The sequence below is a fragment of the Podospora anserina genome, chromosome 7, assembly GCF_000226545.1.
Source record: "Podospora anserina S mat+ genomic DNA chromosome 7, supercontig 3".
Taxonomy (NCBI): domain Eukaryota; kingdom Fungi; phylum Ascomycota; class Sordariomycetes; order Sordariales; family Podosporaceae; genus Podospora; species Podospora anserina.
This window is the reverse complement of record NW_001914848.1, coordinates 307,945-322,033: the sequence shown is the minus strand read 5'-3', so window position 1 is coordinate 322,033 and position 14,089 is coordinate 307,945. Positions and strand designations below refer to the sequence as shown.

The following is a 14,089-nucleotide window of genomic DNA, read 5'->3' as shown; positions in this document are numbered from 1 at the left end:
ATCAAGATCCGGACCCGACGAACGCTTCACCGCCACGATTAGAGATTCGACCCCAGATTGAGGGTTGAACAAGACATGTCTGGCGTGTTACACGAATGCGGGGAGGGGAATGGCAACTTCCCCGGCCTCGTAAAGGGGGGTGAGACAGTCCCGGTGAGCGCCACGGCGTGGTTCCGCCATCTTGTAACGACGGGAACAGACGTTACGTTAGGTATAGAGAACAATAGGCTGTTCCCTTATCCGACATGTCATATCTCGTATGCCAAGGACTCCCAGCTTTGGGACGGATCGAGAGGTCCAAGGCGAGATCAGCGCTATCTCGAAGCCATGTTCCCTCGACCAGAGAGCCGGTACAAGCATCCCTGCTGTGTGTCCCGGTAACCTGGGGTGCCCGGGGCGGTAGAATCGTGGTAATAGAGGAGGGGCTCCTGCGGGACACAGCCAGAGGGGATCGAGTCCGGTTGGCTGTAGCGTCCCTGGCCACCCTACGGCAAACAACAGAACATTTCGGATGCGGGCCGCCATCTTCCTGGATACAATCGGGATGACGCACTCTGACAGCTCAGCCTGTTGTCTCTCTCCTCGGACTTCCCAAAAGAAAGCTGATAGATTGGGCATGCGTAAGCACAAAGGTTCCTTCTTGTACAGGCAGAGAGCAAGGTTGACGGGAGTCATTATGGTGGACAGCGACCAGGCTGATGCAGCCTCTCGTGAATCTGGACTAGTAGTGGATGTGATCAGCAGTACAAAAGGGACCCCGGGTGCCCGGGACAACTCATCAGCCGGGCTAGACAGATACCCACGCATCGGGCTTCATAGGTATGTTGAGCGAGAAGGAAATGAGATACAGCCACTGGACAGTTCTCAAGAGCCGCCGACCACCAGGCTGGGCTCCGACGGTCAACCTGAAAATTCGAGACATCTGGACAGGTCAGCGTGCATTGAGTCGAGTCGGAAGCCGTTCCGGAATGTGTGGTGGGTGAATTGGTGCACCATGAGGTTGTGATGCCCGAGAGGCTGTTGGTGACAACAGCAAGGCGAGATATGTTTGCCGGGCAACTTGAGGTGTCCACGAGGTACTATTTCGCGCAGATAGGTACCGGTCGTTGGTTCAATCAGATGAGAAGGCGGTATCAGTGACATTGCATATGCCATATCTTCCCTCTAGAAGGTGGAAGACGGGAGATGGAAGATGGAAGTCTAGATGATGGAGGTGTCGTTCAGGGCCGTGGTGGGGCAGAATGTCAGTAAGTCATTGCCCCACCATGACCTAGCGCCCAAACCAAATGGAGAGCAGCGAGGGCGCGCCGTTGAAGTTCGATGGCGACCGCGCCCGTCTCCCACGGCCTTTCACCTTTAGCTTCAACTGCCGATCACAGTCGCTCTCCAACCGTTGCAGCGCTCCCTTGCCGATTGTCGCAACACCATCCTGTCTGTTCTATCTCCCAGGCAGCAGCAAGTAACAGCAGCACAAGGCTCCCCAGGTACTCTGCGTCTGCAGCGCAACCACCACACCATCTCACCGACCGTCTGCGCAACCTCAACCCTAGAAGCGTGCGCCGTTACAAGTCCGCGGCCACGACTTGCCCAATATTTCCTTCCGTGCGCCTACCAACACCTCCTCCTCTGCCGTCATACTTCCCAACCTCCCCTCCATCCAGCCGGAACTGCACCTCCCTCTGCCCCGGAAAGACAGAAAAAAAGGATGCCCCCGAAAATCACGGCCAAAAACCTGCAGTACAACACCACCCTCCCCCCGTTCCTCGCCCGTCTCCGAGGCGAGGCAACTTCCTCCTCCGAGTTTGATGGTGGTGGTCCAGACCCCATCCTCGCGGCCCGAAGGCGACCAACCAAGAAACGGTCCGGCAGCGCCGAGGCAGAAGACGCCCCTACGATAGTGGATGAGCACGGCAACACAGTGCAGGATGTCACTGTTGGGGTAGACGGCAGCGTAAAGGCGACTGCGTCCGCGCCGGCAGAAGAAGAGAAGGGTGGCCATGACGATAGCAAACCAGCTGCGGAGAACCAGGCACAAGCAAAGGCGGCTAGCATTGGCGCTGCTGGGAAGAAGAGAAGAGTAGGAAAGGTCGTTGGCGCGGATGCCGACGAGGAGGATCAGAAGAAGGACGCTGCTCCCACAGCCAACACCAAAGCCGAGGACAAGGAGGGTACAGCATCGGCGCCAAAAACCAAGCCCAAGAGGAAGGCAAAGAAGATTAAACTTAGTTTCGGTGACGATGAGGGCTGAAGCAGGCCAGAATTGTAGAGAAAGATCACATAGCCCTCTCTGACCGAGGGTTAGGTCTGGCAGCGCGGATGTATCGTACCGCATACTGTGTAGCATGCACGTCTAAAAGGCACCGGAGGACCTAAGGGAATCGACAGTTCTGGAAGAGCACGGGAGAACACTGCTCACCGGCGCATCGGGGTCTCCAGGATAGGAACCTCCAACCCAGCATCGGCGCGGTTTGCCTGGACCGTATAACTTGCCACCATTTTGCACCACACGCTTGGGCCGACTGGCCATCGCAGGAGCAGCATCATCACAAGGCAGACCCAATGTTGCAGACATAGAAAGGAATCTATACAACCCGTCTGCCTGTGACGGATATACTACACGCCCTCCTGAACCTCCCAGTCACTCCTGATTCGCCTTGGGCATATGTGTATTATGCATTTCGTCATGTGTGATCCTGGAAAGTCCGAGGCTCCCTCCTCTATTCTTATCTATCAACAATAGCTCCCCCGGGCCAAACGGGCCTTCGTTCCACGGCGTGTCTATCGACGTCATCGATTACCAGTACTCGGGCTTGACGTAGTCGGCCATGGTCTTGGGCTCCTTCCAGCCGTGGCCGTGACCGTGATCGTGGTGGTGATCCTCCTGGGGACCGACGTACTCCATCTTGTAGACGCTGCCGCACTCGGGGCACCGCTCAACGGGGCGCTCACGGGTCATCTGTGTGATATCCATATCAGTCTTGTTGCTCTTTCTAACCCCCTGACTGCAGCTGAAAGGGGGGGACCTACACCGAGCCAGATGACGTTGTGGGAGTCAGCGGGGACACCAGTGCAACCGGCGAACTGCTCCTCGCCGGCGGAGCGGACGAGAACGGGGTTGGAGAGTGTGCCGAGGCGCGAGGCATCAAGAGGGCGCATGTCGAAGACGTCAACGCTCTCCATCTTGCCGAGAATTTCGAGACGCTCGAGACCAGTCGACTGCTCGACATCGGTAGGGACGGTGCCGGCGGGGGCACCGGGGCCGAAAAGGTCGTCAACGGTCTTGACCTCTGTGTGTGTCGCGATTCTGTGTCAGCCTTGCTGTTTTCCTCCAGCCATTTATTCCATTTTCCCCGCTACCACCCAGAGATGTCATGGCTCCTTTTCCCCCTCCACCCATGCCCATGTGAAGCTCTCTTTGCGAGTTCAAAGTTCAACTGGGTTGCCTCAAGAATTCAATAATTCCTGACGTCAGGGGTTTCCTATGATCCCCAATGACGCAAAGTGTGTCCCTCCTCCTCCTCTTTTTGGCCGTCATGTGTTATGGGGAGAGGGGTTGACCTACCCTTGATGCCCTTGATCTTGGTATCAGGAACGGCGTCACCTGCAGTAAAAATCCCGAATCAGCCCCCATCCATTATTCCATTATTCGTGCCTGTGTGTAGTCGTCGTCGGTCTCGCAGATGTCGTTGAATCCAGTATAACAGCATGGTGGCGTCTTTAGCAGCTTATCCTCCCATTCAATGCGCGAGATTTCCACCAAAAGCTCGGCCCGGTTTTTTTCGGTATTTCGGATCGGTAGAGAGAGGGACTGAACAAAAAACTTACGGCGCACGGCGGAGGTGGCCAGGGAACGGCGGACAGCCGGGGCGACGGCAACCCGGCGGGCGATCGCGAGGGCGGAGCGCTGCAGGAGCATGGTGTCGGTTTTCGGGGGGTTGGTGATGTGTGGTTGAGGGTGAAGGTTGTGTGGTTCTTGGGTGTGGCTCAATTGAAGAGAGGAGTTGTGTTTGGAGATGGTCTGATTTGCTGAGCTAGCCACAGCTGGCTTCCGCGGCTCCAGCCAAGCCAAGGATTGGAGCAGTTGCAACTGCAAAAGCCAGAGCTTGTTGGCTGGATTTGGGTTAGCGCAGTCAGGTGAAGCGTCACGTGCCAATGACGTTGACGAGCCATGACATAACCGACGACGACGACGACGACGAGGACCGCGAAATTTGAGATCAGTGTGCAGATTTCTAATTCATCAATGGGTTGGGCAGCTCTAACATCCCAGGTTGACTTCGATTCACTCTTTGTTTGTAGTTAGGAAGCTTGTTGCGCCATCAAGCACAGGAAGAGAAGCTCCAGGGTTGTAGCTTCGAACCGTTATCACCCTAACCCTGTTCAAAGCAGGGCAAAACAAACCTATGAATAACCATTCAAGATTTAAACCATCTAAGGAATTCTACGTCATGATTTCTTAGTATCACAGCTTTGCCTCCTGCCCAGAAACCTCCTTCTCCTTCAACAGCTTTCCGCCAAACCCCTGGATCAGTCCGTCCTGATACTCCGTCGCAACGTGCACACCACTCGGGCTCCAAATCTTACTTTCAACGATCCCTCTTCCCCTCCCCGCCCTCGGAAACCAAACCTCTTGAATCCACCACCCGTCCTCCTCCCTCATCACCGCAGCCTTGGCCTCCACGTGCATCACAAAATGATAACTCAGACTAGCAGCCCTTCCCAGACTATATCCCAGCCCGATGTGATTCCCAGCCATCAGCAGCCCATTCCTATCCGCCACAAAAGCGTGCACCAACACATGAGCATTGGCATCATACCCGCTCTTCGCATCCTTATCGTCCGGTAGCGGCTTCAACAACCGGTACAAAAGCAGCTCCCGTCTCTCATGAACCGGCTTCCCCTCGTTATACTCCTTCATATCCACTTTCTTCATCTCCGCAATCGGGAACGTCCCGACCTGGTCGTCTCCGACAATCTCCACCACGCCGGTGATGTCCACCGGCGGGGCGGGCGGCCACTCTTCTGGCTTGCGGGATGACAAGATGGAAGCGAAGCGCTCCTGGGGCGGCGCCTCCTGCTCAGAGACTGTGCCATCCCAGTCTGGCTCTGGGAGCTTGAATGACAGCAACGCGGTAAAGGCTGGCGGGTACTGCGGCAGCGAGGCGTCTTCGGCAGGGTAGTGATCTTCAGAGGGTGAGTTGCTGGGAACAGATGGCTGAGTGGCAGTCACGGAAACGGTGCTGAAGGTGCGGGACGCGGTAACGGGAGAGGCCGTGTAAATGAAGGGTCTGCTGGCAAGGCCGATGCGGGTAAAGTAACCGTTTATTGTCTTTACCTCATGTTAGTGAGTCCCTAGAACATAGTATTTGGGGAGAGCATACGTGGATATCCAACCTCGCATGTTCTGGAACCCCCTTCTCCTCTTCGGTTTCTCTCCACGCTCTATAGGCGGCCAGGCCTGCCTGAGCGTACACATGGCCACCAAACGCCGCAGTGTGGAAACTGGGCAGCTCTTTTCCCTTTGCAAAGTCTGAACCTGGGAGATATGCTGATCGAGTCGAGATGTATCGGTGGGCTTGGCCTTCACGAGGCAACTTGACGAGCTCCAATTGTTCCTGAAAAGACAGCCGCTTGTCCTCGTCGCCGCCAACCGTGGGAGTCATGCTTACACTCATTGATTACAGCTAAATGGTGTATAAATGGTGTATAAGATAACGCAAGTGTGAAGACGGTCAAGTTAAGAGAATTGTTCAGCCACAGTATCACAAAACCCTGTGTTTGCAGATCGGCAGTGTCTGTATGTATGTCGTCGTTCTGGTATTGAAAAGTGCAAGCTGTTAATCCTCTCAACAAACGGGATGCATGATCACAATTTCAAGCATGGCATAGGCCCGGATTCAGTTATCCCAAACCCAGCCGAGAGCCTTCCTGCCAGAGCCGTCCGTTGAGTGAGGCGCTCAGCTCAACGGGAATGTCGTCCCCCAGGGCGGGGCGATCCACTTCGGCTTTGGGGTTCCTAGAACTGGAAACCCAGCCGAGGCATACCCTTCCACGTGATGATCTTGGTGTTCCCTCCGGTGCTTTGTGGTCCTGTTGCACCATCATCAGAACCATGATGAATGCGATGAACTTGAGCCTGGCACAAAGTCCGCCGTGAGACAGCTTCATTCAAACGTCAGCGCTCGGGTTGAATCCGAGATTCAGCAATTCGACGTCCGTCATCTGGGCAACTACCAGGTACGACCGGGGTGACCACCGAGGTGACAGATCGCATCCGGTTCGGACTTGAGACCCGATCGATGCATCCTCCTCTTCGGAGCCTTCCGGACCATACATAGAAGATCCCCATTTGGACAAAAAAGAGAGAAGATGCTGACGACGGCGATGGCGCAAAAGGTGGTGTGTGATGGTGATGCGTTGTGATGACAAGTCTAGTTTGGTTGGGGAACTCGCTTGTTCCCCCACAAATAAGTGCAATGAGGGGTTGTCTACTTTAGGCTTAGTGCCCACAATCTGGGGAACCTTTCAAGTGATGGGTGGGGGTGAAGTGTGGAGTGACCCCCCACGGTTCCAACTCTTCCACTTCCAGACGACCTTTGGGGGTCAAAACATCTGATATTTGACCCTCAATTCAATTTTGCGCGCGTCTTGTCGAATGATACAAACTGCAACGGCCATTATATCCCACTTGGATCCCGCCTCCAATACCTTCTATTGATCAACGACTCCGCAGCGCCAACTCGCTTTGAGCGACCTCCCTGACCAGAAACCTCGAATTCTGACCCTCATCGAACCACACGAGGAGCACCAAGACAGCCATGGCCAAAGCAAGTGTCGAATCGCTGGGTCGGGAGGAAATAAGATGGGATGTGTCCATCTCCTGGCGTTGAACGCACTCCAGAAAGCGCCACACCGGAGCTCGGTTCCAAACCAACCTGTGTCAAGTCAAGGTCCTTCAAAGCCTCTTCTTGACCCCCATCCAAGAACCGTCCCATTTCCTTCTCGAAAGGTTTTCCTTTCTAGGAAAAGAATCCCCCCAAATGATCTCCCAACGGCGGGGATGTGCGCCTACATACGCAGGACAGCAGGTGTGCCACCCTGGGTTTGGCCAGATCCAATCCTGTGGGAGAGCCGTCCCCCTCTACCAAAGTTGCGGGCTGCAGTATGGACGAAATGGACCAGAAAAGGCCATGGTTTGGTCGGTGGTGGAAATAAGTGAGGGGGTCTGGATTCAGGTCGACGTCAAGTTGCTACAGTCTCAGGTGTGGCGGACTGGTCTACCTTGCCTTGTCGTCGAGTTCTTTTGGTTGGAGTTGGTGACTGGAGTTGTGGAAGAACCGCTTTTTTACCTGGTTGTAACTGGGGCTGCAGGGACACGGCGACGCCGCCATTTGCGTTGTAGACTGAGGTCCAACGGGGTCGGGGTCGTTCTAGAAAGCGGGCGCGAGGGGACTGAGGCTTCTACCTGTGAAGCTTTACATACGCAGTAACGAACCAGCTTCCTATACAGGAAGGCGTGAAAATTGTACATGAATACGGGGCCCTGCTACCCTTACTAACACACAATAGTAGCCCTTGGCACTCGTTGACTTTGACGATGGCATGATATTGGAGAAAGAAACATTGACGATTACTGACACTAGTAAGCAGGCAAGGTCAGTAGAAAGTGGCGCGAGATGATGAACCCTCAACGAAACTCGCACGAGAAAAGCACGGCCATGATGGTCATACCTAATGAGGCAAGCAAACTGTGAGGCTCAACATTGATGAGGATGGATGACAACAGGCAGCGGGTGCAATCGGGCAGCTTCGGTTTTCCAAGATGGGGCGGAATTCACTGCGTGGTGGTAATCATCAAAATTACGATGAAACCTTTCGAGCGCCAAGAACGAGAGGGAACGCTCATCGAACCCCTCCCCAGTCCTTCTTTTCTTGCGCGTGAGCTTCCCTGCTGTTTGGCCTGGTCCAACCCCTGAGCCTGTCACTGTCCACAAGTTGCACTTCCTACCCCAGATTGGCACCATGGTGCCCGCAGTGGAGAGAAGACTATAAATTTAGGTATGTACACTAAAACAACACGCCACGACGGATATCTTCTGGTGTCCTCCTCCTTGTCATCTCCAGAGGGAAATGATGATGATGATAATGATGATGATGATGAGGTGTTTGATGAGTTTCAGGTCTGAGGAAAACTACGGAGTAAGGGGAAAAGGGGTGGAAAAAGAAAGAAAGAGAGAAAAACGAACTGCCAGCCAGCAAAGGAGGGGTTTGCCTGCCTCTCCCAACCGCTGTTGCATTCCCTCGTCTCTGGCTGCTTGTGCCGGCGGCATTTTTGGGAGAAGTTTGGATGTGACGCGTGACCTTCGAAAAAATGAGCTGAAGGGAAAGCCAATGGCCGACTGTGATATCGACAGGGTGCATCATGGGCCCGCCAGTCGCCAGCCATGGACGGTTTAGGCCGAATTCCGGGGAAAAGATCTGGCCGTGCAGCAAAAGAGGGGCTGGTCCAACAGACAGGGATTTCAGGGAACAGCAGAACTCAGCAGACCGACCTGAATTATATTCGGTGCACCAGAGCTTCTTTTTTATTACGCCATTAAAACTCCGTGACTGGTCACAGACAACACCTCTCCGCAGCACACACTACATAGAGCCAACCTGTCACCGAGAGATTGTCTCTCATTGTCTTGAATCTGTCACTCTCGGCAGACATCTGGAATCCAGGACGAGACCTTCACCATCTATCCGGCCGGGCTTCCACTCCATGTCCGCTACCTACCTGGCCTGGCCTGACCTGACCTGATACTCCATACACTCCCCATCTAGGTCATCAAAAAAGAGAAGACCCCTCCGCCACAGACGAGACAACTGACCACTCAGCGCCAGCTTCCCGGCACTACTGCGTAACCCCAGAAAAGTTCCCCCCTCGTCTCCCCAGAATTTCGGCCATGGACCCCATGTCGTGTTACCGTGCCTCTGGCTAAGGCTTCCCTAGCGTCGTCTTCCCAGGCTTTTATTAAACCCTACCGAATTCCCACACACACCACTCACACCTCCAGAAGCGCCCTGGAACCAGATCTCCGTGTTCTCCACCCAACACCGCCTGACTGGATGCCGTCAAATAAATAGACACACAGCTCCTTGCCGCACCCATCCCGCTCCTCCCTCCTCCCTCTCTGCCCTCCCCTCCCCCTGTTCTCCCGCATCCCGCCAGTCTGGTATTCCCGCGGAGACTGCCGAACCACGAAACCTGGGGGAGGTTCACACATCAGCCACCAAACGATCATGCGTTGCTAACACAACGCCCAGCATAGGAGGGTTAACCGATTGGGAACTATCATCCGTTGCGTTGCGATGGGGGTTCAGCTCGAGCCCATCAGTCAGAGTTCGTTTGAACAGTACGGACCATGGCACTTTCGAGATTCTCGTTTTCAGCAGAATGAACGTGTCGACCTGGGTGCCGCCCTCTTGCGAGCAGCCGCCCTACCGGCCTTGAACGACCTATGCGAGCTTTCAGCGAGGACCAGCAAAGCAGATGGTCGGTTTCTGGAACTGACCGAGAAGCCCACATCGTCCAGGTCATCCAGCATTCATGTTCTCCAGGAACCCTCTCCACCCGCCACTATTACTTCCCCCCCAACTCCCGTCACCGTCAACAAGGCTGAGGATGATGTGGATATCCCGTCATTACCAGGATCCCGTCATTCCCTGGACCAGTTTGGTTATCACGCGGAGGAGGGGGTCAAGTTCACCTTTGCGCCCAACAGCTTACCAATTCGTCCCCGGCCGAGTCTGAAGCGTCGACGACCAGACTCGGATGTGGACGGTTACAACACAGCCACCATGAGTTGCAAAAAGCGGCGACTATTGCGACAGTTTGTCACCTCACGGCTTTCAGCGCCTTTCTCCCTCCCGGCCACGCACATTCTCAACCGAGAAGTCGTCGCTTCGGGTGACAAACGCTTTCTCAAACTTGCCGCCATCATGGCAACCAGAAAGCTTCAACCACAGCCACTACCGCCACAGGTCAGCCCGGATTCCTTCTTGCGGCGGCAAGCCATCTTCAACCGGTGTCGGTTACGAATGGCAACCGAGGGCATGTCTCGAGGCGGTCGAGGGAGCCACGGGCCAGAGACGCAAGCTACACATCCCGCTTCACAGCAGCAGCAGCAGCCAGGTGTAGAAGGGGCTAGTTTCGCCTTGATGAGGGCCATGCACCCATCATCGACTGGGGCAACTACGCCGGTGATTTCCATCTCCCCGCATCCGTCCTCCTGCACCCCAAAACCGGCGATAACACCATCATCGCCACCGAGCAGGTCACCACCACTCGGGCCAACAGCCAGCGGAGCATCGCCAACAAGACTGCGAATTCCCAGTCCGAGGTTACGGCCCCTCCGCTCACCAGAACTGAGAGTCACCCGGCCGGCTCTGCCGTTGGATGACATTGAGGACCTCGACGACGACAGCGTGGCGTTTCCCACATCGGTGCATGAGAGCCGGTATGGTGACGAGCCTGACGAGGTCTATGCCGATTTCGGGCTGATCTTTGGAGGCGGGGGTGAGGGCGACGAGTCTGATGAAGAAGGTCCTGCCGAGCAGTTTGAGGATTACATGGACGACTTGGACGGGATTCCGTGGAACGCTAGGTGCTAACACACGGCATATTGCCGAAACTGGGCATTAAATTAATTGCATTTCATACCTACAGACGGCACTGGCAGCCACGACACCAAAGACTCTGGACAGAACAGGACAGGCGAGTCCGGGTGGGTGGAATTAGTGGGGTTGGCTGGTCAGGTTGGGGTGGCATATTTGTCGCAGCATCCTGTCTTTTTTTTTGGTTGGTTGGGATGAATGGTTGGGCGGCACAATTGCTTTTTGTTTTTATATATCGCTGTTTGAAAGACGCATTTGCCGGTTCGCGAAAACTATGCATCATGTTTCGCTGTTGTTGTTGTTGTTGGAGAGGGGTTAAGAAAAGGCAAATATACCTATCGATACAAACAGACAGAACTTTGACCGGCTGGCAGCCTCGCACGGCGCCGGCCGAGAGCGGAATCGGAGGAAGTGGACCCAATTGGGTTGCTGAGCTGAGCTGTTCTTTCGATGATGCTGCGTGGTGTATCTTCGAGTCTCTGTTTAAACATAGGTAAAGACAGACCATATCAGGAGAGGCCGGAGGTCTTTAAAAGCAGACAAAACTTTACGGTGAAGCCAGGGGACTCCGGTCGGAGCTGCCAGATCTCATCAACCGAGAGGAGGACCCAGCCGATCAGCCACCGCTCCGGTCCGCTGGTTCGTCATCCGAGCTCCGACGTCACTTGTACTTCTCGGCGAGCTGCGGGCGGGGCTGACACCCGACCCATACACCCCCCCGCGCATTCTCCACAACCGCACCTTGGATCATATCAAACCTCTTGTGTAAATCTGCAGGTAGATAAAGACAACACGCTACGCTTTTGTGTCAGGTTTCATCCCGTTGTTCAAACTCATAATTCATCACTCTCTCGCTCACAACATTTCATCCCTCTCTCTCACCGTGCGTTCACCAACTACCTACTCAAAACCATGTCCCCCCTCAACCCCACCGCAACCCCCTTCCTACCCGCCATCTCCTCCCTCCCCACCCTCCCAGACACAACCCTCACCTCCACCCTCGACCTCCTCTTCGAACCAACTTCCGAACTCCATTCCCTCGCCCTCCCCACCATCCGCACCTGCTCCTTCGCCTCCTACGACGAGCTAATCGACACCCTCCGAGGCCAGCTGCTCACCATCGCCTCCCAAGTCCAGGACAACTCCGAGGGGAAAAAGAAGCTGCATCACGTCCTGGGCAGCCACCCCAGATTGGGCGCGCCAAAGGTGAAGCAAGAGGACGAGGAGTTGAGCGAGCAGAGCAAGAATGAGCAAAAGCAACTCAGGGGAGGGGATGAAAACGAGGCGAGGAGGTTGGCCGAGCTGAACGAGGAGTACGAAAAGGCTTTTCCGGGGTTGAGGTATGTCGTTTTTGTGAACGGGCGGGGGAGGGGGGTGATTATGGAGGATATGGAGCGGAGGATCAAGAGGGGGGATATTAGGGAGGAGGAGAAGGAGGGGATACAGGTGAGTTTTTCGGTGTGAGGGTTGATGTGAGTGAGTGATGCGTGCGCTAACTAGGGGTAAATAGGCAATGTGTGATATTGCAAAGGATAGGGTGAGGAAGTTGTTGAAGTCTGCCGAGGAGGCTGTTTAGGCCACTGTCATGAGTATCGGGCTGGAAGTATCCTATGAAGCGGGTTACGTGTTGTGGCAAGTAATCAAGGGACAAACTTGAAAAAAATAAAAATAACGTCAACTGTATTCGAGCCAAATTGCCCGTTCAAACAAGGTATCATCTAGAGGAAATAGGTTGCAAGGCATAATCCAAACACCAAGCTGCCTTCAGGCATCAACCTGGTATCATCATCAAACATATAACCCATAAACCGACACCCAAAACCCAATTCAAGCCAAGTAAATGGTATCACGCAACCAAAGAAAAAACAAAAACAAAAAAAAAACAATATAAAAAAAAGAAAGAAAAAAAAAGAAGAAAAAAAAAGGAATATGCCGAATCAAAATCCCTCGCCTAAAAACCGCGACTAGAGTCGTGCTAATGTGTTCCTCAACCAGGTTGTAGTCCTCTTCCGCTTGCTCCTGGTCCGATAGCTGCTCCCTCCAGCCATGGTGCAGCAATAGGAAACAGTGTACTCCCTCGCCATCTTCCTTCGAATCCGCCACCACTCCTTCTCCTCGTTTCTCTCGCTCATTGCGCGCGAGGGGGACTTGAGAAACGCCTTGGCGAACTCGATCCTCGGATGCTGGCTGCTCAACCAGTCCCTCGAAGGGGCAGCTTCGGCAGCTCTCGCAGCGACCCTGTACCTCTCCAGAGCAAAAGACGACCGGAGATTGATGCTCGAGTAAGGAGAGTAAAAGTCATGGACGGCATCTTCCAGCCTCCACTCCCGACGCTCACAATACCGTTCCCGATACCGAGCCTGATCCTCCTCGTCATCCCTCATATTCACCACCACCCACTCCTCCCCCATCGGCACCTGCTCAGGCGGCATACCATACTCCAGACTCCTCGCCCGCCGCCTCCGCCGCTTGTAAATAACCTGGTCGCCCCAATACACCCTCACCGCCTTGAGCCCCGCCCACGACTGCCTCAGCAGCCTCTCCACCGACCCCGCCATCTCCATCTTGCTCGGCACCGGCGCCGTCCCCGCCAGGCTAGGCGTGTCACCTCTCCCTAGATCAACCTCTAGCTCCTCCAGGTTGGGGCACCTCCTCACCAAGCCAGAGATGAACCTCATCCTCTTGGCCCCTTCCTCCTCCTCAATCGCTTGCTCGCACCCATCCCCTAGCTGGAGTTGGCCCAGACCACCCTCCAGCGGGAACGGAATCCCTAGCCTTCTCAAGTTGGAGCAGTTTCTCTCGCCGATCCGGTCGAGGAACCAGCGCAGTAGCAGGTTGGCTTGCGCCTGGTGTGGTAAGGAGGTGGCGTCCCCCGGTAGGACGAACGTGTTGTTGCTGTAAAAGAAGGTGGAGGCTTCGAGGTGGATTTGCTTGCTTGTAAGAAAGAGGGTCAAGAGGTCGCGGCGGAGGGATTTGCCAATGTAGTGTTGTTGGGAGGACGACGACGACGACGACGAAAAGCTGTCTTTTCGCTGCGAGGCAATGACGATTGTCTCGTGGGTGGGGAGGAGGTAGGAGTAGATCTGGTTGCGGATTTCACCGGGTGTGGTGAGGAGGTTTGTTTTGGGTCGGTTGCTGTGTTTTTCAGTCATGTTGTTGACTCTATGGTGGTTGGCTGTGCTGTTTGGGTGTGATTGAACAGCTGACACTCTCAAGGGTCAGGGGTTTGTTGACTTGAGGTGGCGACGAAGCTAGAGTAAACAAGAACGAGTGTGTGTGTGCAGCCAGCCAGCTGGGAGAGATGTTGAATCATAAGAACGGCAGAAAAGAGAGGCACAGGCAAGACCAGAGGAGGACCCCCCGCCAGTTATACCTCCTCCTCCAGCTCCGACAGCTTCCCCCTCGCTCGGGAACGGTACCTTGAGGGCGG

The 14,089-nt window shown here is 54.8% G+C and overlaps 6 protein-coding genes across 6 annotated transcripts; 3 read left to right on the top strand and 3 right to left on the bottom strand.

The window, feature by feature from the left end:
- Nucleotides 1-1,705: 1,705 nt before the first annotated feature.
- On the top strand, nucleotides 1,706-2,248 carry PODANS_7_560 (uncharacterized protein; the record flags this gene model as incomplete). The annotated part of the gene is made up of 1 exon (XM_001905465.1): nucleotides 1,706-2,248. The coding sequence occupies one exon, from the start codon at nucleotides 1,706-1,708 to the stop codon at nucleotides 2,246-2,248; it is 543 nt and encodes a 180-aa protein (XP_001905500.1).
- A 546-nt stretch (nucleotides 2,249-2,794) lies between these two features.
- PODANS_7_570 (uncharacterized protein) lies at nucleotides 2,795-3,916 on the bottom strand (the record flags this gene model as incomplete). The annotated part of the gene is made up of 4 exons (XM_001905464.1): nucleotides 2,795-2,956; nucleotides 3,028-3,287; nucleotides 3,563-3,601; nucleotides 3,826-3,916. 4 exons carry the CDS (start codon nucleotides 3,914-3,916, stop codon nucleotides 2,795-2,797), a joined length of 552 nt encoding a protein of 183 aa, XP_001905499.1.
- Nucleotides 3,917-4,462: 546 nt separating this feature from the next.
- On the bottom strand, nucleotides 4,463-5,678 carry PODANS_7_580 (uncharacterized protein; the record flags this gene model as incomplete). Its single annotated transcript, XM_001905463.1, has 2 exons — nucleotides 4,463-5,329; nucleotides 5,382-5,678. Coding segments are annotated over 2 exons (1,164 nt in total), but the record flags the coding sequence as incomplete, so codon positions are not given.
- Nucleotides 5,679-9,354: 3,676 nt separating this feature from the next.
- PODANS_7_590 (uncharacterized protein) lies at nucleotides 9,355-10,656 on the top strand (the record flags this gene model as incomplete). The annotated part of the gene is made up of 1 exon (XM_001905462.1): nucleotides 9,355-10,656. One exon carries the CDS (start codon nucleotides 9,355-9,357, stop codon nucleotides 10,654-10,656), a length of 1,302 nt encoding a protein of 433 aa, XP_001905497.1.
- A 915-nt stretch (nucleotides 10,657-11,571) lies between these two features.
- PODANS_7_600 (uncharacterized protein) lies at nucleotides 11,572-12,235 on the top strand (the record flags this gene model as incomplete). Its single annotated transcript, XM_001905461.1, has 2 exons — nucleotides 11,572-12,105; nucleotides 12,170-12,235. 2 exons carry the CDS (start codon nucleotides 11,572-11,574, stop codon nucleotides 12,233-12,235), a joined length of 600 nt encoding a protein of 199 aa, XP_001905496.1.
- Nucleotides 12,236-12,623: 388 nt separating this feature from the next.
- PODANS_7_610 (uncharacterized protein) lies at nucleotides 12,624-13,811 on the bottom strand (the record flags this gene model as incomplete). The annotated part of the gene is made up of 1 exon (XM_001905460.1): nucleotides 12,624-13,811. The coding sequence occupies one exon, from the start codon at nucleotides 13,809-13,811 to the stop codon at nucleotides 12,624-12,626; it is 1,188 nt and encodes a 395-aa protein (XP_001905495.1).
- Nucleotides 13,812-14,089: the final 278 nt, after the last annotated feature.